The 23,945-nt window shown below is 55.2% G+C and overlaps 1 protein-coding gene across 1 annotated transcript; it reads left to right on the top strand.

The window, feature by feature from the left end:
• The first annotated feature begins 374 nt into the window (after positions 1–374).
• On the top strand, positions 375–22,809 carry ALPL (alkaline phosphatase, biomineralization associated). Its single transcript, XM_039367685.1, has 12 exons — positions 375–486; positions 4,177–4,294; positions 4,431–4,550; positions 5,099–5,214; positions 7,352–7,526; positions 12,583–12,758; positions 16,261–16,404; positions 16,766–16,835; positions 18,692–18,826; positions 18,927–19,118; positions 19,639–19,758; positions 20,063–22,809. Exons 2-12 carry the CDS (start codon positions 4,228–4,230, stop codon positions 20,329–20,331), a joined length of 1,584 nt encoding a protein of 527 aa, XP_039223619.1. The 5' UTR covers positions 375–486; positions 4,177–4,227; the 3' UTR covers positions 20,332–22,809.
• Positions 22,810–23,945: the final 1,136 nt, after the last annotated feature.

The raw sequence follows: 23,945 nt of genomic DNA, 5'->3' as shown, positions 1-23,945 counted from the left end.
CCGCCTTTTGTACTCCTCGCGTTAGTCCAGGGAGGAAGAAAAATCTTCCTTAACCACGATACTCGGAACAACCGAAGCGACTTCTTGCCAAGGGTCGCCGATTCCGTCGGAGGGGCGCCCACCGCCCCTGGGTGTCCGGCCAGCGCCCCGCCGGGGAGGGCAGCGGCCGCGATCCCGGCCCAGCTAAAGGGCTGAGCGAGTCCGGCGACCCCCACCGGCCAAGGGCTGCCGTAGGGCCAGTCGTAGCCCTTCCTTCGGCGGGCCGTCGGGGGGGGGGGAAGAGAGGCGACGGTGCAGCGGCCGGCAGAGGGCAGCGTTGCTTCTTTCCCCGGGCTCGGGGAGCCAAAGCGGGGGGGGGGCGCCGGGGAGCCTTCCCTCCCTCCCCTTCCCCGCCTCCCTCCGCTGCTTCTGCCTTAAAAAGCCCCGCCGGGCCCTGCAGCGTGCCCGGGAGACCGACGGGGCCGCGAGAAGACGCGCCGGAGCAAGGTGAGGCGCGGGGACCCCGCTCGCCCCCTCCCGTGACTTGGCTCTCTCCCGCCGCCGCAGGACTCGACTGATGGGCCGGGAGAGCTGGCCACGGGGCCCTTCGAGCATGGGCAGAGGGCGAACCGGGACAGCCAGGCGCTCTCCGGCCGGGAGGAAGGGCGCCCCCCGGGAAGGGAACGGGGGACAATCTGAGCAGGGTCCACCTTTGCCCACGCCGGCCTTGCGAGGAAGGCCACCGTGGCTGCTTTCGTCGCCCCTAGGAGACTGGAAAGCGACGGCTGCCCCCGCAGCCCCCAAGCCGCACAGCCGCCTCGGTCAGATTGGGCCCCCCCTCCCCTGAATCCCCTGCTCCGTTTGGCAGGGGGGTGGGCTCGGGGAAGTGAGGGTCTCGGGACCCCCCCCCCTTTCTCTCTCTTCCCGGCTGAGGAGTCTGCTGTCCCCAGAGAAGCCCTAGCCAAGCGTCCTCTCTCCAGCCCGGGGCGGGGGGGCTGCTTTGGGGGCAGAGCTCCTGCCCATGGCTGGCATCCAGAGTCAGCGCTGGGCAAGAGGCAGCGAGGCTCCCAGGCAACACCAGGCAAGTGAGCGCTTTGTCTTCCACAAGCTGACTGGCTCATCCAGGCCAACCTGGGGGGGGGAGGAGGCGGGGGGGGGGAAACTGAATTGAGTGTCCCGGTGGAGGAGGGGATCTGGAGCCCCCAATTGCAACCCCTGCCAGAGAGAACAGGCAGGTGTGCAACCCTGAAAGTAACGTTGAACCTGGGTGGGAGAGAGAGAGAGAGAGAGCAAGCAGGTCTGTGCTGGCGGGTGGGGGAGGGAGAGACAGAAGAGGCACAGTGGATCCCCCCCCCCCTCAAGAAGAAGCCGAAAGATTCTGCATTCACCGGCTCACCCAAGGCAATTACCCAGCCTTGCTAAATGCCATTCACAAGACAGGCAGGTCCCCAGCCGCACCTGTTGCAGATTCATCCCTACGGCAAAGAAGGGGGTTCCCCGATACACAATCACGGGCCGTCCAGGCCAGCCTGTTGAGCCTCTTTTGTGGGCTGGGGCACGCGCGGAAAACGGCTCTCTGGGCTGAGCCACAGCTGCACGCCCAGAGCAACAAGAACCCCCTCCCTGCCCCCTCCCCAGCGAGAGAAGGAAGCCCAGAAAGTGCCCCGTGAAATCGGCCGTTGGGCTGACTGCATTTTTTCTTCCTACCTGGGGTTCAAGTCCTGGTTCCCCAACCCCAAGAAAAAAAAACCTCCCCGGGCCAGGCCCCACGTCGCCTGGGTCACTGCCTACAATAATGGCCGGGGCGTTCTCCCCTCGCCAAAGCACCAGCCCTGCCCGCGGTGGGCCTCGCACGGCCGCCTTGCCAGGACGTGTGAGGGAACAGGGCGGCCCAGCTCCCAAGGCATGGCTGCTGCTGCTCCAACAGGATGACCTGGTTGGTGCCTGTGGGGTTCGCTGGCTGCCTCCGTTGGGTGGAAAGCAGAGGCCTCTGGGGCAAGGCCAGGGGGTCAGCCTCAGAGTGTCCCTCTGCGTTGCAAGATCCTGGGACGGGGAAGATGTCCTCAAAGTTCTGAGACGCTCTTCCCCGGCCCTTCCCTGTGTCAGGAGAGCCTTCGGCTGGAGCCCCTAAAGGCCAGCTGGGAGAGCCTCTGCTCTGGACAGCAGCGACCAGCTCCTGCCTCTGGGCAACCAGGCAGGATGGTGACGAGAGTCTCTTTCCAAACTCTGCAGTTCCATCTGGCAGAGGAAGCCCCCAAGTCCTGCTTAGGGGGGCTGGCTCAGCCCCCCCTCCCCTATTTTCTGTAGCTGCCAGGGCAGAGGCAGCAGCTGCTCCGGGCGGGCGGCCCAGGTGCCAAGTAAAGTCTTGGGAAATGCCTCTCCATCCGGCTCTTTCTTTGCTGGGAGGAGGGGGAGAGGCGGGGGGGGGGGGGTTGGCTTCAGGCTTGCCTGCCAAAGGCTCCCGGCTTCTCTTAAGCGCATTTGATGGATTCAGCAGGCGCTCAGGAAAATAATCCCAGAGAATTAGCGGCAGCAAAGAGAGGCTTACGGGGAAAGCCGCTTTGCCCCCCCCCCACGCAGGTGGCAGCGGCCTGGGAGAGGATTCTGCAGGGAAGGCCCCGGGACGGGCAAGGAGGCTGCTTCTCCTTGGGGGCATCTGGTGGGAAAAGAGGCGTGGGTGGCCAGCCGGGTGCACGGAAAGGAGATGGGGTGGGGGGATCACAATCGATTGTGAGGGAGGACGTGCGGAGGGAGCTGCATCCTGAACGCTCTCCTTGTCAGGACGCTTTCCTTGGGAGCTTGCAAGCAGCCAAATGAGGTGGGTCCGGCTAGCCGAAATTGTGAATAGCACCAGTTCCTCCAGGAACTGGCCAATGCTTCTCCTTGGCTCTCTGTCCAGTTGTAGGCACCTTCCTCACCTCATCCCATCCACTGGTACTGGTCTTGCCCGGTCCTCGTGAGTTTTAAAGTCCCAACATATTCCAAAGAGGCCAATTGGGAGAAGTTTTGCTATGTCAGAAAGACTCCTGTTAGCTTTTTTAAATCTTGCACCAAGAGGGAATTTCACCCCGTTTTGAGCTGGACAAACCATGCAGCCGTCTTGCGATGAGGATACCGAGGCTTTTTTTGTTTTGTTTTGTTTTCAGAGATTTCTATTCCAGATTACGACTCCAAATTTCCTTGGCGCTCTCCCCACCCAAACACGGGTGGCTCAGCCGGCTTCTCAGCTCATCCAGGTCCACCCTTCGGTGGATAACCTCGAAGTCCCCTCCCTTTCCCTCTCCAGGGTGAGGAGGGGGCAAAGGTTCCCCCCCCCCATCCCTATTCCTCCACCAGTTGCAAGCTTGCATGAGGGAGGGTTAATGGTTGTCCTCCTCCTGGAGGCCAAAACGAGATTGCTCCCCAGGAGGCAGCTGTTGCAGCACCTGACACCCCCCCCCTTTCAGGGAAGTGTTGCCGGTGAGGCAACACACAGGAAGCCAGAGCTGAAACCGCAGGCCCTGTGGCTGTTGATCAGAATAGAGCTGGAAGGGGCCCTGGAGGTCATCTAATCCAACCCCCTGCTCAAGCAGGAGACCCCATACCATTTCAGACAGGGGGCTGTGCAGTCTTTTCTTTAAAACCTCCAGGGATGGAGCACCCACAACTTCTGGTGGCAAGCTGTTCCACTGGTTAATTGTCCTCACTGTCAGGAAGTTTCTCCTTAATTCCAGGTTGCTTCTCTCCTTGATTAAGTTTCCATCCGTTGTTTCTTGGCTTGCTTTCTAGTGCTTTGGGGGGAAAACGTTGACCCCCTCTTCTTTGTGGCAGCCCCTCAAATACTGGAACACTGCTATCCCCCCCCCCAGTCCTTCTTTTCTCTAGACTACCCAAACCCAAATCTTGCAGTCGTTCTTCGTACGTTTTAGTCCTCCGAGTTGCTGTTTCTCTGCCCTTTTTCCAAAGTCTCAACATCTTTTTTGTACTGTGGGTGACCAAAACTGGATGCAGAACCCCAGCGGTGGCCTTCTTAAGGCTTTGTATAAAGCGGCACTAACACTGCACACGATTTTGATTCTGTGCCTCTGTTTATACAAGCCAGGATTGGGTTTTCCTTGTTGGGTTGCTGCCGGCACACGGCTGGCTCAGGTTTAAGTGAGCGTCCGGATGGGGTGGCTGGCTCTGAGGCTGATGGGGATGTCCCTGTCCTTCTTGCAGGATCCAGGCAGTTTTCCCGTGCCGGGGAAATTGGTTCCCTGAGACCTCACCATGAAGCCTCTCGTGCTGCTCCTGCTCGCCTTTGTGGGGCAGGCCTCTCTTTCCTTCGTGGTCCCAGGTGAGGTCCCACGCTTGGCCAGGTCTGGGGAAGGAGGGTGGGTGCCAAGCAGACGTCCACGGTGTATGGGTGTGTGTGCGTGTGGCTTACCAGAAGCACAGGTATTGGGGTGCTATTACCCACTTCCCCCTTGCAGCAAAGGAGAAGGATCCCCATTTTTGGCGGCTTCAGGCCCGGGAGACGCTGCAGAGAGCCTTGAGCCTTCAAAAGCTGAACACCAACGTGGCCAGGAACATCATCCTCTTCCTCGGAGACGGTGGGTGGTGCAAGATGGCGGAGGCTGGCTGTCCCCCAGTCTTCTTGGCCTGAGAAGAAGGGGACTTCAGCAGCCCCTTTTAGGCGGTGTCGTGCCTTTGTTCAGCTCACTGGGGGAGCGAGACACGCTGATTAATCTCCTCGTTGGCAGCTGCCACTGGGTGGGTGTGGGGAGGGGGAAGGGGAAAGCCCCCCCCCAAGAGAGAAGGGGTCCTCCAAGAGAAACTTCCTTCAACATTTTCTATTCTGCCTTTGTTGTTTTGATAAATAACTCGAGGCAAGGAGTGTAGTTCCTCCTCCCCTTTTCCCCACCACCATGGTCCTGTGAGGTGGGCTGGGCTGAGAGAGCTTTCAACACAGTGCCCGTCGGGCGAATGCCACCCTCCCCCCCCCAGCCCAAACATTCTTCCATGGAGGACATTTGGGAGACCCCGATGCTCCTGAGCTGCCGTGTTGCCATGGCTGGATGGGGAAACTGAGGCAGCTCCGGGGGTAACCTAGAGGCTCTCTAACTGGTGGGCACAGCTCACCGAGGCTCTCCTGTGCCAGGGATGGGCATCGCCACCGTCACGGCCGCTCGCATCCTCAAGGGACAGCTACAGCAGAGAACTGGGGAGGAAACCATATTGGAGATGGACCGGTTTCCCTTTGTGGCGCTCTCTAAGGTAAGGAGGTCTTCCGGCTGGTGGCTACTGGGTGGAGGAGGAAGGGAAGCCGAAAGAGGAAGAACTGCAAAGCCCGTGCCTCGCCCGTTCCCGGGAAACCTCCCCCAAGGTTGGCAAAGCTCCAGGTGATGCATACGGACCCTGGCCCAGAGGGAGAGGCAGGCTGGGCAGCGGGAACCCCACGGTTGGCTCATGTCACCTGCCGGGCAGTGAACTTCCTTGAGTGGGAAACAACCCCACGCACGCAGAGAGAGAGAGACGCCTGATTTGTCAAGGTGTGGCTTTTTGGGGAGATGGCAGAAGGAAGGAGCACACGGGCACAAACAAAGGTTGCCGCCCGAAGGAAGCAAGGCTGCTTCCACGAAACACAAAAGCAGCCTTGGTGACAAAAGAGGGAGGGTGCTGACCTGTCCCAGAACGAAAGAGCGTTAAGGTCAGTGCCAAGGGATCTCTTGAGGAACCTGCTGCTTGAGGCTGGCTGGCGAGGATTAAAAGAGCAAACCTCACATCCTGGTTCCGTGGGAGCCTCTCCAAGTCTTTTCCCAGCTATTTCTCCCTGTAGAATGACCCTTGGGCAGACAAAAGGAAAGTCCAGTACTCAGAGGCACGAGAGAGAGAGAGAGAGAGAGAGAGAGAGAGAGAGAGAGAGAGAGAGAGAGAGAGAGAGAGAGAGAGAGAGAGAGAGACTTGAAATTGGGGGAAGGGAGAGAGATGGGGGGAGAGAGGGGGAGAGAGACAGACAGATAGACAGAGAGAAAGGGAAAGAGAGAGAGGGAGAGAGACTTGAAATTGGGGGAGAGGGGGAGAGAAAGGGAGAGGAAAATAGAGAGAGAGGTAGTGAGGGGGAGAGAGACAGACAGATAGACAGAGAGAGAGGGAGGGAGAGAGACTTGAAATTGGGGGAGGGGGAGAGAAAGGGAGAGATAGAGAGAGGTAGGGAGAGGGGGAGAGAGACAGACAGAAAGGGAAAGAGGGAGAAGGAGGGAGGGAGAGGGAAAGAGACTTGAAATTGGGAGGAGGGAGAGAGGGGGAGAGAGGAAGGGAGAGAGAGATGGAGAGAGAGGTAGGGAGAGGGGGAGAGAGACAGAGAAAGGGAAAGAGGGAGAGGAGAGAGAGGGAGAGAGACTTGAAATTGGGGGAGAGGGAGGAGGGAGAGGAAGGGAGAGAGAGATAGAGAGGGGGAGAGAGAGACAGACAGAGAGAAAGGGAAAGAGGGAGAGGGAGGGAGGGAGGGAGACTTGAAATTGGGAGGGGGGGAGAGAGGGAGAAGAAGTGAGAGAGGGGGAGAGAGAGAGACTGACAGACAGAGAGAAAGGGAAAGAGGGAGAGAGGGAGGAAGAGAGACTTGAAATTGGGGGAGGGAGAGAGAGAGGGGGGAGAGAGAGAGATAGGTGGGGAGAGGGGGAGAGAGAGAGACAGACAGAGGGAAAGAGAGAGGGAGAGGGAGAGATGGCCAGGCCTGGGGCTGCATGGCTGATGGCTGGGAAGATTCACACTGCCTTGGTGGGTCAAAATCCCCCCCCCTTTTTTTTTGGACGGGATTATGAAAGCGGCAAATCTTAGCAGGGAGGGAGCCACAAGAGAGCAGAGGTAGAACAATCCTCCTCCTCCTCCTCCTCCTCCTCCTCCTCCTCCTCCTCCTCCGTTTAAATATCCCACCTCTGATTTTTTTCTTTTTGCTCTCCTCCCCTGCAGGCATTTAAAACCTGTGGTTGTCACAATGGACAAGCCACGCATGCTTGCTCAAAGGAGAACATTTTGCAACCGCTGCCTTGCTTTGCCAGCTTCATGCCACGTCCACACAAAGCCCCGCAAAGAGGATTAAGGGGATTGATATCAATCTTGTTGTAAAATCCTGAGACACCTGATTCTGGGCAGAATTCAAACTGGTTTCGGCGCATGTTTGTAGGCCGGGCCTTTTGCTTGCAAGCGTTGGCGGCCGGCTTAAACGGGCAATGAAACGAGCTGCAGTCAATCGGAGACATGACAATTGTTGGCCCGAGGAGGGGAGAGGCTGCAAAGACCCCCTCAGACACCAGTTGGTAGCCATAAGAGCCGGCACCCAGAGCCGTATTTCACCGCAGCAGTTCCCATCGGTGAAATCACCCACCACTTTACCATTCTTTCTTTCTGGCAGACCTACAACACCAATGCCCAGGTGCCCGACAGCGCGGGCACAGCCACCGCTTACTTATGCGGCGTGAAGGCCAACGAGGGCACCGTGGGGGTCAGTGCGGCCGTGACGCGGTCCCAATGCAACACGACGGCCGGCAACGAAGTGACCTCCATCCTCAAGTGGGCAAAAGCCGCAGGTAAGACAGTCTGGGTGGATTTGGGTGGGTGGGTGCGCCCAGGATGGGCTGTCTGGCTTCCACACAAGATCCCTCTTGAGCAGATATGTCAAACACAAGGCCCGGGTGCCAGATGCGGCCCACGAAGTGGTTTCATGCGGCCCACGAAGCCATCCTAGAAACAGTGAGGGAACGGCCCCCGCTGCCTTGGCCCTGGCCCAGGCCAGCCGGGAGCCAATGTACAATTTTGTGGTGGCCATCTATGCTGAAACGCATTCAGTCTTAGCTCCACAAGGCCGTCTGGAAACAGCAAGGAACCAGCCCCTGCCCACCCCCTGGGTGCATGCTGGGGAGGTGTCACCCTTTGTGAGGAATGAAGAAATGCACCATCGCCTGGAAGCGGCCAGCAAATGGCCCTCGCCTACTTCACCTATCCGGCTTGATGGGCTCTGCCCTGGTCCCACCCCTTTCTGCCAGAGACCCTCTGATCTGTCCCACTCCTGCCCAGGCCCCCACAGGCACCCTTGGCGTGAATGTAGAGCTGGCCATGCCCACCCAGTAGGCCACACCCCCCCCCGAGGGCAACCACAATGCTGATGCGGCCCTCAATGAAATTGAGTTTGACACCCCTGGTCTTGAGGAACGAAGGTCTTGCGAAGGACTGAACATAAAGGATCTAGAAGGTCTTGCGAAAGCTTCAGAGTTTGAAGATGGGTATGCTTGGATGGCGCCCGGTTGTCTGATAAACAATTGGCTTTTGAAATTGCTTGCCCTGCCTCAAAGTGAGGTGGCACTGCCAGCTGACCCAGGAAACAAGCTGGGGAAGTCAGCCCTGTGGCATGTTTGTATTCCTGGCCCGAGGCGCTTGTCACGGGTCCGTCGGACGTGTCGGACAGTCCCTGGCGAAAAAGCCTAGCCGTTTAAGCTCTTCCTAAAAGGTTACTGTAAACCGTCTCCAGGCGGTCGTTTGCCGTGCAAAGGAGTGCCTGGGTGTGTTTTGAAATCGCCACGAAGTGGCAAATAAGGCTAAGGCTCGGAGGAGCGTTGTGCAAAGGGCCTCATGTGCACCGCCCGTGTCCTGTAGCTAGAGAGCCAGAGATTACAAAGGCTGCAAGAAAGGGAGTGGATGATGGCTTGGGGAAAAGGGGGTAGCTGAACAACCCCAATGCCTTTGACCAGGGCTTTTCAACCTTTTCACCCATGGTACCACTTTTAGGATATGGCAACATCCACCAGTCGCCTAGCAAGGTGTCAAAAACTTGATAAAGTACAGGTAGTCCTTGACTTACAACAGTTTGCTAAGTGACTGTTCAAAGTTACAATGGCACTGAAAACAGTGCCCCCCCAAGCCACAGCGGAGCAAGACACCGGCCTGCCTGCACGGCGGCGCTCTTCCTCCTATCCGAGGTTTTCATTGTTGTGAGCATTTCTGTTGAGGATTGGCAGCGGAGATGGGGTGGGGGATGTTTGGTTTTTATTCCCCCCGTCTGCTGGGTGGTTGCAGCAGGTTTTGGTCACTTCACATGACCCTGGGACACTGTGACCGTCATAAATATGAATCTGTTGCCAAGCATCTGAATGTAAATCACAAGACCCTGGAGAGGCTGCAACATTCCAGCTGATTGGCGCTTCTTCTGGACTCAGCAGAAGTGTCAGGATCAGTGCTGCTTTCCAGCTGATTGGTACTTCTTCAGAGCTCAGCAGAAGCACCAGGATCAGCGCCGAGCTCCAGCTGGAGCCTGGCACTGATCCTGGCGCTTCCACTGAGCCCTGACAGTCCCGAAGAAGTGCCGATCAGCTGGAAAGCGGCACTGATCCTGGCACTTCCGCTGAGCCCTGACAGCCCTGCAGCTCCAGCCGTCTCTCGCTCAGGCTTGTGCGGTGCTGCCACCGGTTCAGCTCATTCCCCTCCCCCGCTACCACTTTTCTATGAGGGTCGCGTACCACCTGCCAGGGGCCAAAGTACCACAGGTGGTACCCGTACCCCTGGTTGAAAAGCCCTGCCTTTGACAATGTAAGTCCCAAGCTTGTTTGATAAGACATCCGGTATGTGTGTGTGTGTGTGTGTGTGTGTGTGTGTGCGGCAGCCAAGTCAGCACCCACAATTTCAGTGCTACGTCTGCTTCTCTCGGTCAGCTGACTGTAGCGAAGTGTGGTGTATGCAAATCAAAATCCAATACGTTGGAGGGCACCGGGCTGGCGAAAGAAGCCCGCAGAGCAGTCAGACAGCGGAAGAGAAGTTTGCCCAGTCTGCGGCAGCCTTCGCTCTCCTTGGACTTCCCCACCCACCCCCGTGGGAAAGTCCAGGGTATCCGGCTTGCAGCGTTTCTCATCAAGGCCCAGAAGCTGAAAGGAAGGATAGAGAACTTGACCTTTCTCCAAAAGGGTGAGGTTGGCATTGAACGTGGGACAGGAAGGTGGCGACGTGTGGAACGTGGCCTTGCATCCTTGCTCCGTGCCGTCAGAGCAGTGCGATGGATCCATCCCCGGTTGGTGACAACAGCCCTGGAGAGGAAGGGCTGTTGTTCAACCCACAGCCTCGCTGGGGGAAGGTGGGAAAAATCCCTGCGCACAAGGGGAAGGGGGGGGGAAATCAGGTGCTTCTGCCCGCTCGTCTCTTCCCCGCACAACTTCGCTTCCGTCACCCAGCTTCCTGGCCTGCAGCTCGGGCTGTTCCTGTGGTTAACCACCATCTCACTCTGAAGTTAAGAGACCTAGCTTTGAAAGAGGAAAACCAAGCGAGTGTCAGGCTGGAGAGGGTGATAGTGATTGCAGAAGCCGTGGAAATAGCGGGGAAGATGTTCAGGGTATTCCTTTCCTGGCCAGGGGAATTCTAGATTAGCAGCAGGATCCAGGCCAGGAGTTGGCGAGGCTGTTGCTTAATAGCTTCCAGTAAAACAGGGGTCCCCAACCTTTTCTATACCCCGCGCCCCTGGAACGCTCCTGATATATTCTCGCGCCCCTTACAAAAGTAATACCTGGTTATGCACGTACACTATAATTTTGAAACTTTTTTGCACCCCCTGGAACAGTGGTTCTCAACCCGTGGGTCGGGACCCCATTTGGGGTCGAACGACCATTTCACGGGGGTCGCCAAACAACGCAGTCCGCCATTTTTTTCCCCTTTTCCTTAGCTGGGCTACTCCCTTTTTTTCTATTGGCTTTTGAAAGCCAATAGAATAGACTGTCTTGAATAGAGTCTAATTCTATTGGCTTTCCAAAGCCAGTAGGAATTGTCCAGGCTGTCTCTGCCCTGCTGATCCCGCCAAAAGTCCCAGTCTGCAAATGGGGCTGCACCAGTTTAGTAGTCCTCGACTTACGACCGGTTGGGGGGTCGCGGCATTAAAAAGGTTGAGAACCACTGCCCTGGAATATCGTCTCGCACCCCAAAAGGGGTGCAAGCACCCCCAGTTGGGAACCCCTGCAGTAAAGGAAAGAAAGGAAATAATTGGCTTAAGAGAAACAACCAAGGATGAGAAGGAGGGGTATTGGATATGCTGACATGCCCGTGAAATCCACACGGGTAAATGGGTACAATTCAGCTGAGCAGGGAAGGAAATAAAAAGTATTCCTAGCAATTTAGATTTTCAGAGGAATTACTTCATGTCGCTGGTGATAGAGGCTCCTCTCCTGGTAGGCACAGACCCACAGATAACCTTGGAGATGTTTGATAAAATGGAATCAGAAAGAAGGCCCTTCTCCTAGCTAAGATTTGCAGAAAATAGATAAAACACCTGGGAGAAGGTTTAGCACAGGGGTCTTCCAACTTGGCCCTTTGATGACTTGTGGACTTCAACTCCCAGAACTCCTCAGCCAGCCTCCATTTTGTTTGCTAGATTTAAGACAGGGGTCTTCCGACTTGGCCCTTTGATGACTTGTGGACTTCAACTCCCAGAATTCCTCAGCCAGCCTCCATTTTGTTTGTTAGATTTAAGACAGGGGTCTTCCAACTTGGCCCTTTTATGATTTGTGGACTTCAACTCCCAGAATTCCTCAGCCAGCCTCCATTTTGTTTGCTAGATTTAAGACAGGGGTCTTCTGACTTGGCCCTTTGATGACTTGTGGACTTCAACTCCCAGAATTCCTCAGCCAGCGTGCCTGGCTGAAGAATTCTGGGAGTTGAAGTCCACAAGTCATCAAAGGGCCAAGTCGGAAGACCCCTGGTTTAGCACCTCCAACGTTGGAATGAAAAAAGCAAGGCTCACCTGCTGCTAAAGAAATGTTCATAATTGTGGTTGCTGAATAAGCCAGCCCTGGCTGCCTTAACGCATGACATTAAGGCATGACAACCGCGGTCTGTAAACCACGGGGAGGGGTCCACGGGACACTAAGCCACAGCAAACCGCCAAGAACCGTGGCCACCTCACAGACCAACTGGCCTGCCTGAACCAAGGAAATTCCTCCAGGCTACAAAAAGCAGACGAGAAATCCGCTCACTTTCTCTGTTGGTAAAAAGCACAGTCAGAATTGTTTCTGTCGTGGCTTCTTCTTCTTCTTTTAAAAAACCTTTTTAAACAGTATTCTGTGCACTCTAAGCAGCCAAATTTCAGAGGTGAGATAAACATTAAATCTCTGGTTAAATGCTCAGCGGGGATTTATTAACTAGCTGGCATTCAAAGGTTAGAGCTTGACATAGCTGTCTTACTTCAGGGTCTCGCTTGACAGAGAGTCAAAATCCGCAAGTACAATAAACGTTGGGATGTTTTTCCCCCCTTCCAGCTTCCCCACGTGGGGGGGCAGGGGAGGGTGGGAAAGCAGAGGGGAGGCTAAGTAGAGACAGATCCCCATTGTTCTTTCCATAAGCGCAGCAAGACCACCCACAGCACAGCGTTTAGCTAAGAGATCAAAAACGGTTCAGCCAAGCTGATAAACTTTTGGGAAAGGCTGAGCCCCTTGCAGAGAAGGAGTTGGTTTAGCCGAGCAGCCAAGAAAAAGGTTGGCACTGCAGCCAGGAGCCCTGCCCGCGCCTGGCATCCTCCCAGCTGGTGGCAGGGGGCCGAGGTGGCTGTCCCCAGGAGACCCCAAATCCCCTGTGGTGGCGGTGATTAATGTGCTTTTTTATTCCTCCGGCCGGTAGGCAAATCTGTGGGCATTGTCACCACCACCCGCGTCAACCACGCCACGCCGAGTGCCGCTTACGCGCACTCGGCCGACCGGGACTGGTACTCGGACAACGAGATGCCCCCGGAAGCGCTTCAGCAGGGCTGCAAAGACATCGCCCACCAGCTGTTTGAAAACATCCCGGACATTGAGGTGAGTCCAGAGGGAGAGGCCAGCAAAGCTGGAGAGGGGAGGGGGCTGCAAGCAGACAGCCGTAGACTTTGGGTAGGTCCAGTGTGCCGTTTCTCCTCCTTTGATGGCTCTCGGGGGATGAAGACCCTCCAGGGGTCTTATCCAGGCAAAGGGGGACGGGCGATGTGACAGGCGCTGCCTTCCGTTTGAGCAACGGGTGGTCGCCGCCTTCTCTGCGTTGGGAGCAGCAGGAGGCGGCTTTGGTGAGCAGACCAAGAAGCCCCATCAGCATCCGGGCCTGGGTCTGCTTTGTTGCATTTTGAACCCAGGAGCTGGGAATGGGATGGAGGCTTCCTGTTGGATCCTCCGCCAGGCGAAAAAACCCAGTGAGTGAAACGCTGGGCCTCAGTTTCACCCGCGGAGCTCTGTTCTTCGTTCTTCTCTGCCTCTCACGCAGGGAAGACCACCCTTCCTTCCTTCGGAGTCATGGTCTTGGTTGGCCTCCGTGTGCCCAGTTTCGGCAGTCAAGCCATCTCCCCCGTTGGGCTGTGGATCATTGTCTTGTGGATCACGGCCAAGAGCGTCTTTCTGGGCCAGGATTTTGACCCTTCCTTCTGCTAAAAATGGTATCTCCAACGAGGCTCGGACCAAGATGGCCATGGGTCACGTTGAGTTCTTCCATGAGACCAGCTGGCTCCTGTGGGGATGGAAGGAAGCTTGGGAAAGAAAGGGATGGAAGAGGCTTGTGGGGAGGGACACCTGCCTCCTGATGACCCACAAGGAGACGCTAGTTGAGCAAAGAGCCCTTCCAGTGCGACCAGCTTGGTTTGCTTTCTTGAGTCCAAGCTGGTTAAATGGTGAGGGAGAAAATGTGCAGAGGCAGGCAGCTGCCCCAGAGCCAGGATGAGGGGGGCTGAATAACCTTGACAGCCACAGATATTTCCTTTGGCCAGACCCCCCCCCCAACTCCTATTGGTCTCTTTTCTTTGCTCTGCTCTGCATCTTCCAGTCTTGACTCTGGGGTTTTCAACACCCCAGCTCTACTATAAACACGAAGTTGATATACGAGCATGAGGAAAACCACCCACATTAAACAAAAGTTCCTGGTTTGTTTTTTTAAAGAAAAAAACACTCTCAATTATAGGTTGCAAAATTGCTTATTAATAGCTTGGATCTGTCTTTCTCGTAATGTAATAAGAGCACGGGTGTTCCTGGAAAAATTTCGCTTCGGATTTACGACATTTCAGAATCTCAGCATGAGTAATTCTTCGCCTTTGATTTCTGCTGCTCATTTAAATCATGAGGCTTTTGATGGCAGCTTGGATCTGGTTCCTCATATTTCAAGCATTCTTCCCGGCCCAGATAGGGGAAGAGGGAAGAGAAAAAAAATGCCAAGTTTACTGAGGAATCACCAAATCGCCTTTGGTCATTCTGGAATGGCAGGATCTTCTAAATGAACACGGCATAAAAAAAACGTTAAGGACCGCAGCCTTAATCCACTGCACAAATTAATTCCAGCTCGTGATGCTCTAGGAACACGCCCTTTGGAACCTGGACGATTACATAAAACCTTTATAAAAAAAAAATAAACTTTCGTGACCGGGCAACTGTTGTAACTTTAATGAGTTTCTAATGTGCCTGAAATGAAATCTTTTTGGTTCGGCCCAAGTAGACAACCGGAACAATATCCCCTTGTTTAATTGCGTTTGTGTGCTAATTCCACTCCGGCGACCTCCTGCCCTCGTCCTGAGGCCCAGAGCAATTTTTTGCAGCGGACTTTGAAGCCTCCGGTTTTTGCCTGTCTCAAAGCTGGCAAAGGCTTCTTTCGGTGACACCTGAAGATAACCTTCCAGAAATGTCCTTCTTCGGAGCTGAGAACACTCCTAGGGCGGGCACCCGCTTCCAAAAAAGTGTGCCAGGGCTGAGTTCAGTAAAAACAGGTGCCTCTTCGTACCAGTTTGAAATGGGGAGCTGTGCCAAGGGGGTGCTGGGTGGTGAAGCGGACCGCAGCGTCAGAACGGCAGCCTGGGAGGCAGGTTGACCTTTGATCCAGGCCATTGACAGCAGAACAGAACAAGGACATCTCAATCCGAGCCCAGCCGCTCGGCTTTCCCAGGAGTGACACCCGGTCCAGAGAGAGGATGCAGCAACCTCTGTTGACAACGCTTCTTCCTCGCTTCACCGGAGCAGACGGCGGCATTGGTGGGTCTCAAAAGGAGCCGTGCACCTTTTCATTTCCAAACGGCTCGTTTGGGTTGCTGGATTTACCTCTCCCCCAGGTAAAGATTTGCTTGGCTGATCCCTGCATCTGGCAGTGTCCGACCAGCATTTGGATTCCGTAAAACGACCAAGCATCAGGAGTAGAAAGCAGGCAGGTCAGCGTGTCAATCCGCATAAGGAAGGAGAGGCCGCTGGGAGGACAGGGAAGAGAATGGGGCAAAAGGCACCCGGAGTGCAGAAGCTCATCGGACACAAAGCAGGAATTCTTAGAAGGAATGATCCTGGATTATCCCAGAGGCCATTCCCAGACTCTGCGGCCTTGCCGGGAACTCAATTTCCCATGAGCAGAAGTCTCACTCCTTCCACTGGTTATGAAACCCTGGACTGGCACGGGGCCAAGAGGCCCTAAAACAGCTACTGTCCCTTCCCAACGCCTGGCTCAACCCTGGCGCACAACTGGCCATCCCAGCTGCTTCCGGGTGCCGGGAGCTGCGACTGTCCTCCACGCAGCCCTTGGCACCAGGTGCCCCTTGAGGCCACAGTGCCACTGCCCTTTGGGTTGAGGCTGGCCGGCCAATGGCCGTGCCTGTTTTGCTGCCAACGTCAGCCCGTGGAATCTGGCAGCTCATTTTTCTGGGGGGTAAATAAATAGGTGTGTCTTTCCGTTTGAAAACAAACCCTCCGAAAAAAGGAGATCTAAATCTGTCGTTTAAGTAGCTTAATAGGGCCATTTTTTTATAATTTTAACTTTGTTCCTAGGCTGGAAATAATTATACCTTAGGCAGCCAATTCTATTTAATATAGATCTCTCGGTGTGTAATTATTATGATTATTTCGCTGGGGCTGCAGTTTTCGTGATTCACCTTCTAAGACTCTAAATCCGAAGAGGAGGCTGGAGCGCCAGCCGAAAGGGACTGTGGTCAAATAAATATGTTTTCCATCCAGGCCGCCTCAGATGCTTGCCCAGCTGAATTAAAATCCTCTTCATTGGGGGAAAGAGACTGAAGGCGCCAACCCAGCCCTTGGACAGTGTTCAGGTTGCCTCAAATTGCTCGTGGGCGCTTTCCCGTAGCTGCAGCCAAATCCCTGGCTGGGTAAAAGCTGCCAGGCCAGCGTCAGAAGGGATGGAGGCCTCGCTGTGCCGTCACGGGGAAGCCTCCCCATCGCAGAGCCCATGTTTCTGGACCCCATCTCTCCCCTCCCTGATGCCCTGCCCTCCTATCCTGCAGGCTTGATGGTGGGAGGGGGCTGCCTTAACTGGCCTGCGCACTTTGGCACCAGCCTCCTTCTGTCTCTCCCACAGGTCATCATGGGGGGAGGCCGGAAGTACATGTTCCCCAAGAACACGAGCGACGTGGAATACCCGGATGAGGAGAAGTACAAGGGGACCCGGCTGGACAACAGGAATCTGGTCCAGGAGTGGGGGGACGCCAAGCCCAAAGACAAGGTGAGGGGGCAGCCGGCCAGCTCGGCAAAACGGTTGCTGATCCCGATGGATGCAGGGCTGGGAAGAGAGGAGGTGGCAAATTCTCGTTCAGGTGCCGCCTCGGCATCAGAGATCCGTCCAGGAGAAAACTCAGGAGCTCCTCTATGTCTCCCTCCTCCTCCTCTGAGTGGTGGGCTGCTCCAGGAGAGATCCACTGAGGATCGCTCGAGTAGTCTCCGGGGATCCTCTCTTCGGCCTGACGCTCCTGAGCCACAAACTCCCTTTGTGGGCCGCCCTAGCCGTACTTAGAGGGCGAGGGGGGCAGGGACGCCGCTGCCAAAACCTTCAGCTAAGCCCCTCCCCTTTTCTCCTCTTTTCCCAGAATGCCCTCTATGTATGGAACCGGGCGGCGCTGATGGAGCTGGACCCAGCCAAAGTCGACTACCTCTTGGGTGAGTTTGGCAGATGGATAAAATTAAGGGGGGAAAACAAAAAAGGCTGAAGGGATCACTTAAGGATTTGGGCATGTCGTTTGCCCTCCAGTGTGCGATGAATTTCCGGGCAATTCAAAGCCCTACGAAGCCATAATAATAATAATAATAATAATAATAATAATAATAATAATAATAATAATAATTGACAGATTCGCTATTAGTCAATTGCAAAAGGCAGCCTTACTAGGAACTGCTTCCATCCTGCGACGATATCTGTAATACCATCAAACATCCACATCTGCCTATCCCAGGTCCTGGGTAAGGACTCGATAGGTAGACAAAATGCCAAATCCAGTCTGAACATCTGGCTGACTGTGCGATGATCCAATAATAATAATAATAATAATAATAATAATAATAATAATAATAATAATAATAATGTTGGAAGGGACCTTGGAGGTCATCTAGTCCAACCCCCTGCTCAGGCAGGAAACCCTATACCCTTTCAGACAAATGGCTGTCCAGTCTCTTCTTAAAAACTTGCTCTCCCATTTTTGCTTAATGGGGAGGGGGGGGAATACTGAGGAGGCAGTCCGTTTTGGCTTGCGGGTAATTAATTGCTGCAAGTTCTACTCTCCGTGTGAGACGTTCCTCTTGAAAAGAGGTGCGTTAACTCAGGGCTTTTCAACCTTTTCACCCATTGTGCCACTTTTAGGATATGGCAACATCCGAGTACCACCAGTCGCCTAGCAAGGGGTCAAAAACTTGATGACCAAAAAAAAAGGGGGGGGAAGGTGATAAAGTACAGGTAGTCCTCGACTTACAACAGTTCGCTTAGTGACTGTTCGGAGTTACAATGGCACTGAAAACAGTGCCCCCCAAGCCACAGCCGAGCAAGACACCTACCTGCCTGCCTGCACGGCGGCGCTCTTCCTCCTGTCCGAGGTTTTCATTGTTGTGAGCATTTCTGTTGGGGATTGGCAGCGGAGATGGGGTGGAGGGTGTTTGGTTTTTATTCCCCCCCATCTGCTGGGTGGTTACAACAGGTTTGGTCACCTCACATGACCCTGGGACACTGTGACCATCATAAATATGAATCAGTTGCCAAGCACCTGAATGTACATCAAAGACCCTGGAGAGGCTGCAACATTCCAGCTGATCGGCGCTTCTCCTGGGCTCAGCAGAAGCGTCAGGATCAGTGCTGCTTTCCAGCTGATTGGTGCTTCTTCAGGGCTCAGCAGAAGCACCAGGATCAGCGCCGAGCTCCAGCTGGAGCCCGGCACTGATCCTGGCGCTTCCGCTGAGCCCTGACAGTCCCAAAGAAGCGCCGATCAGTTTGAAAGCAGCACTGATCCTGGCGCTTCCGCTGAGCCCTGACAGCCCCGGAGAAGCGCCGATCAACTGGAAAGGGGCACCAATCCTGGCGCTTCCGCTGAGCCCTGACAGCCCTGCAGCTCCAGCCGTCTCTCGCTCAGGCTTGTGCGGTGCTGCCACCAGTTCAGCTCATTCCCCTCCCCCGCTACCACTTTTCTAGGATGGTTGCGTACCACCTGCCAGGGGCCAATGTACCACAGGTGGTACCCGTACCCCTGGTGGAAAAGCCCTGTGTTAAGGAGCCCAAGAGAGGATGGGCAGCTGAGTGTTGGCATCCTGTCAGGGAGAAAGGAGCAGGGTTAGAGACCCTCACAGGAGTGGCAGCAGCCAGAACATGCAACCGTGCACACAGCAGTTCATCCCCAGGCCAGGAAGACGCTGAAGGGCAGCAGCTGGAGGGAGGGTGGGGGTCCTGTTGGAACCCCACTCCCCTCTCCTCCGCTGCCTGGGCTGGCACGTCCTGGGCAGCTCTTGCCAAATCATCCCCCAATCCTCTGCAGGTCTCTTTGAGCCCATCGACATGATGTACGAACTGAACAGGAACAACCAAACCGACCCTTCCTTGACCGAAATGGTGAGGGTGGCGATCCGAATGCTGCAGAAGAACCCCCGTGGATTCTTCCTCCTGGTCGAGGGTGAGCCACGGGAAGGGGGAACGCCGTGGCTGCTGGGTGGGGAGGGACTGAAGAGGGCTGGGGGAACCGAGGTGGGAATTCACCCTCTCGTTGTCTGAAGGCGGCAGGATTGACCACGGGCACCACGAGGGGAAGGCGAAGCAGGCCCTCCACGAGACGGTGGAAATGGACCGAGCCATCGGCGAGGCTGGCATCCTGACCTCTTCCGAAGACACCTTGACGGTGGTGACCGCGGACCACTCCCACGTCTTCACCTTTGGGGGCTACACAACCCGTGGCAACTCCATTTTCGGTAGGGGATGTCTCCGTGAACTGGCGCCCCTAACCCTGTGTGAATGTTTTGAGTTCTTGGTCGGCAAAATGCCCTTGGATAGCAGAGGACGCAGTTCTCTCGGGGAAAGCGAAACTTTTGGGGTACATTATGGTGCTAGCTGGTGCCACAACACTGGGCCTCCCTCGCCCTGGGCGAAAGGGGCCTGGGAAGTATTTGTTATTGTTAGTTGCGAAGTCGTGTCCGAGCCATCCCATGGACAACGTTCCTCCAGGCCTTCCTGTCCTCTGCCATCTTCTGGAGCCCTTTAAGCTCACGCCTCCTGCTTCAGGGACTCCCTCCAGCCACCTCATTCTCTGTCGTCCCATTCTTCTTCTCTTGCCCTCCATCTTTCCCAGCATTAAGCTCTTCTCCAGTGAGTCCTTCCTTCTCATTAGGTGCCAGCTTAATGCCAGGATCAACCTTTTAATGTCCACGTAGAGACAGGCCCCAAAGAGGTTGTGGGAGAAACATTAGTAAAGATGGCTTCCTCTTTGTCTAGGGCTGGCCCCGATGCAGAGCGACATGGACAAGAAGCCCTTCACTTCCATCCTGTACGGAAACGGACCCGGGTACAAAATTGTAGCCGGAGAGAGAGAGAACGTCTCGGCGGTCAATTTCAGTGAGTATCAGTCCATAGTTCCCCCTCTCCCTTCCAGGGTTCAACGGGACTTGTTTGTTTCCAGAAGGCCATCTAGAGTGGCTGTTTGACCAGTCCAAATCAGATTTCGGAAGGATCAGCCGTGGTGCTCGTCCCACCAAGAGTAGCCAGGCTGTCTTTTCTCCCTTGCCTGCTCCTCAAATGCCAACGGGCATCAGCATATCCTGTCTTCCTTCGTCTTGTTCCCCTCACTCCATGGGGCACTCACCTTCTCTCTCTCTCTCTCTCTCTCTCTCTCTTTCTCTCTCTCTCTCTCTCTCCGCAGCCGATACCAACTACCAGGCGCAGTCAGCCGTCCCGCTGCGCATGGAAACGCACGGAGGGGAGGACGTGGCCATCTTCGCCAAGGGCCCCATGGCTCACCTCCTCCACGGGGTCCACGAGCAGAACTACATACCCCACGTGATGGCCTACGCAGCCTGCATCGGCGAGAACCAGGCGCACTGCCACTCGGGCGCGCCAGGCAGCCACTCTGGGTCCGTCCCTCTGATGTCGGCCATCTTCTCCGTTCTCCTGCTCCGAGTTTTGTTCTAAAGGCTCTGCTCCTCAGACTCTCTGGATTGAGGCTTTTGCCTGCTTTTGAGATTTCCAGCCTCAAATATCCCTCGCAGGGTTTCTGGCTTCGTGGTGGGGAAAAACCACAATGGACAGCTTGACTTAATTCCCAAGGAACTACTCCGCTCTGGAACAGGATGATCTGTGGCGCCAGGATCGGTGCCAATCGGAGCGGCTGGAAACGCTGGGATATATTTTTTTCCCTTATTCCTCTTAAATGAAGAGAAGGGTTTGTCCCACTGGATCAGGACAGACCGTGCGGGCCTGGCTTATCTTGACAGACCTTAGGCATCTACAGGCCTTGCAAGGTTCCTGGTGTCCCTCAAACTCTTCCAAAACCAATTCAGAACAGAAATACGAGCTTGGCTGCCCGTTCTGACCCACTTTGGCTGTTAAGTGGTGGAACTCAGAGGCCATCACATCTGTCCCCATCGGCCACGCCTTAATTGGAGCCCTGAAAAATTTCCAAGCCGCTTCCCAGTAGGGTCCCCCAAGAAAGGAAGTCACTAGAGAGCTCCAGGCAAGGATGATCCAGGGCACAAAGCCCATAAATTACCAAAACCCATAAAAAGAAGAGCTGTGTCTCTGGAGATGTCCTCCACCCCAATCAAGTCAGGTTTTTCTGCTGTCAGTAGCTGGAACGGGACGTCCTGTTCTAGCCATTCTGACGCCTTTAAAACGGGTCGCCCTTTTTTCACCCTCCACCGCCAAGAATTACGACTGAAGCAAATGAAGTTCTGCAAAAGGGAGGGCTCCGCCCCAGGGGAAGGCATAAAATTAAGTGGGAAGATGGCAGAGGGTGCCACCGTAATAAGCCAGGGAAGGCCCTGACGCGAAGGCTGTCTCTGTGGCGCACCGTGGTTTGTAAAGTCTCGGCTTGCAGATTAGCACAAGGTACAAAACCCAGTTACTGTATGCAGCCGCTTCCGCAAAAATCGGGCTTCGCTTGATGGGTGGGCAGAAACAACTGCAAGAGTCCATCCTGGAGGGAAGGTGTGTGTGGGAAAGGGACTGCGAATATGAGGGCCGCGATGTAAATCTCTATGTGGGAGGGACGCCCCTTGCAAACTGGTCCTGCCCGTTCAGAAGGCTGGGAGGGGGAAGGAGAAGACAACTGGCGGGGGCAGCTGCCCTCCACAAAACGGGGGGGGGGACTAAATTGAAGTCAGACAGGTCTTGGCAGTGGACGTCCCACCTGGAGGTCAGACCCTCGCTGGCCCTTCACCTTGAGCAATTCCTTCTCTTTTCTGTTCCTTCTCACGAGTTGTAGATTCAGGGCAACCAAAGGACATCTCTTGTCCCTCAGCTGGTCCTTATCTCCACGGAGGTCATTTCCACAAGACGCCCTGGAAGCCACGATGGATGGGCAAAGAGTTGTCTTTCAAGGCTGTGCATGGAGGAGGAAGAGGTGGGAAGGCTGGTCTTCTCTGACCATCTTTGAATTTCTCCAGAGGTTTCTGGTGGCTGCAGAACACCACGCTGGACTCCGGTCATCGCTGGTTAGGATCCAGCTTGGCTTCTCACAGCTCTTCCAGTCATCCACTTCAGCTTCCTGGCCGTTGGCAGGGAAGGAGTGTAGGAAAAGGAGTCGGTGGCACTCAGCAGCCTCTTGGCCCTCCGCAGGGACAGGACCATCACCTCTCGCTGCCTCTTTGGCAGGGCAAAGTCTTAAAAGCACATGGAGATCTTCGCCTTCAGACAGAGAAAGCCTCAGACGAGGCTTGGAGGAAGGTAACGCTTCTCTGCCAAAGAAAAGCAGCCCAGATTGACTGGCAGGAACACGGGCAGCGTCCACCTTGGGCGAGAGATCTGTGGGAGTCGCTCTCACTTTAAAAAAAAAAAAAATCTCTAAATTGATTTTTCCCCCCTTTTGTTTGCATAACTTTTGAAAAATTGAAATTCAGGGGAAGGAGGAATCTAAAATAAAATTATGTTGGACCGGCTGTTTTGAAGGAAATGGGCACTTTCCCGCGGAACAGCAAGTATCCAGGACCACAGCTCTAATTTGGGGAACAGCTGTAGAGAAAGGGATGGGAAAGCCATCTGCTTTCACAAAGGAGCGTGTCAACACTGCTAATGAAAGAGAGTTCTTCCAAAGCTTGGGAGCGACCTCCTTTCTCTGCTCGGTTGTGCCATCCGTTTCCGGATGTTGAGTCGGAGCCTGTCCTTCTAGCTCCGTTCACATGTTTCCAAGAAAGAACAGGCCAAGAATGGCCCCAGAGATCGGTGCAATCTCCCCAAACCTGCCCAACGAGGAAACGAGTTCCTAAAGAAATCCCACCCTTGGCTGTTCTGTTAGACCAAGGGTGTCAAACTCATCATGTCACGACGTGTCGCGATATGTCGCGACTTTTTCCGCATTGCCGAAGCTGGGTGCAGTTTCGGCATGATGCATCCGGCCTGCGGGCCAGCAGTTTGACACCCCTGCGCTAGACCATCCTCTGGGGGGGGGGCTGATGTGTTGCCAAGGGGCTTGGGGGGCTGTAATTGTGGGTCATGTGCAGAGTAGCATTCTGAGGAGATTCAGAAATTTGCCCTTAGAGGCTGGTGGCTTGCAAGTCACACCTCCCCAGTGGAATCTGGGATGTTTCAACGCCTGGGCTGGCAGGCAGAGGGAGGGAGAGGGGCGCATTGCCTTGCTGGCCCCAGAGCCCCCATTACTGAGGACAAGGGTTGGGAAACACCCCCTCGTCTGGGGTGCTGCAGAGCTGCTGGCCAAGCAGAGTCAACAACGCTGGACGGAACAGAGGAGCGTCTGATTGGGCACCTTAATAAATACATTTATTCCTATATTTATGGTTAGTGGTTTCGCCCTCCCGAGTCCCACAAGGGCAGCCATGCACAGAACACTAGTCAAACGGCGTCAGCAACTGAAAATGACAAATAACAGGGCAGGAGCTGCGCAAATGTAAACCTGCTCATGGGGCAGCGCAGGGCAGGGGGCAGCAACCAACGGACGACAGATTGCAGGCAGCTCGGGGGCCCCTCGGATCAGCAAAGCCCCCTGCCCAACAAGGGGGGCTCCTGGGGCCAGTCGAGGTCCAGAATCGCTCCTTAGGGCCCCGTATCATTTCCCAAGAGAAGCAGAGCTTCAAGTCTTGTTAGCGGAATTGCCTTGAAAACATCTTCCTGCTTTCCTTCCCGGGACACATTGGGCCGGTGGTCAAAGGAGGGGCATCTCAGAGGGGAAGTGCCGGATACTGACCCCCCCCTCCGAGCACAGGCCATTCCCCTCCCTTTTGCGCTGTGTCTAAATTAGCCACAACCAAGCACAATTTTCTCCTTCTGCTAAAGTTTGCTTAGGCTCCTGGCCAGAGGGAACATCGCAACCGCTGCTGGCCGAACGCCTCAGTGGAAAGTTCAGAGTCTCAGGAACAGCAGCTCTGGCACCTGGTGTCTCAGCTGGACAGGAGCCCCCCCCCCGCAGAAGGGATGGCGCTGCTGGCCCTCCCCGGCTCTGGGAACAGGCGGCCTCATCCATCTCACCCGGAGAGGTGCTGCGGACGCTTCCCAAACAGATGTTGACAAGAGGGGAACGCGCGAGGAGCGTGGATTGGTCGTGGAGGGTTATACCTTCTTCTGCTGGAATCTGG

This window comes from Crotalus tigris, unplaced genomic scaffold (assembly GCF_016545835.1).
Source record: "Crotalus tigris isolate CLP2741 ecotype Arizona unplaced genomic scaffold, ASM1654583v1 scf7180000020588.15403103151:6194809, whole genome shotgun sequence".
Taxonomy (NCBI): Eukaryota; Metazoa; Chordata; class Lepidosauria; order Squamata; family Viperidae; genus Crotalus; species Crotalus tigris.
This window is presented reverse-complemented; position numbering and strand designations above follow the sequence as displayed.

Bases quoted from the DNA above. Each gene is read 5' to 3' on its own strand.
- ALPL (XM_039367685.1), top strand. From the start codon at position 4,228: ATGAAGCCTCTCGTGCTGCTCCTGCTCGCCTTTGTGGGGCAGGCCTCT. The intron at 4,295-4,430 runs GTGAGGTCCCAC...TCCCCCTTGCAG, and splicing joins TCTTTCCTTCGTGGTCCCAG to CAAAGGAGAAGGATCCCCAT. The intron at 18,827-18,926 runs GTGAGCCACGGG...CGTTGTCTGAAG, and splicing joins ATTCTTCCTCCTGGTCGAGG to GCGGCAGGATTGACCACGGG.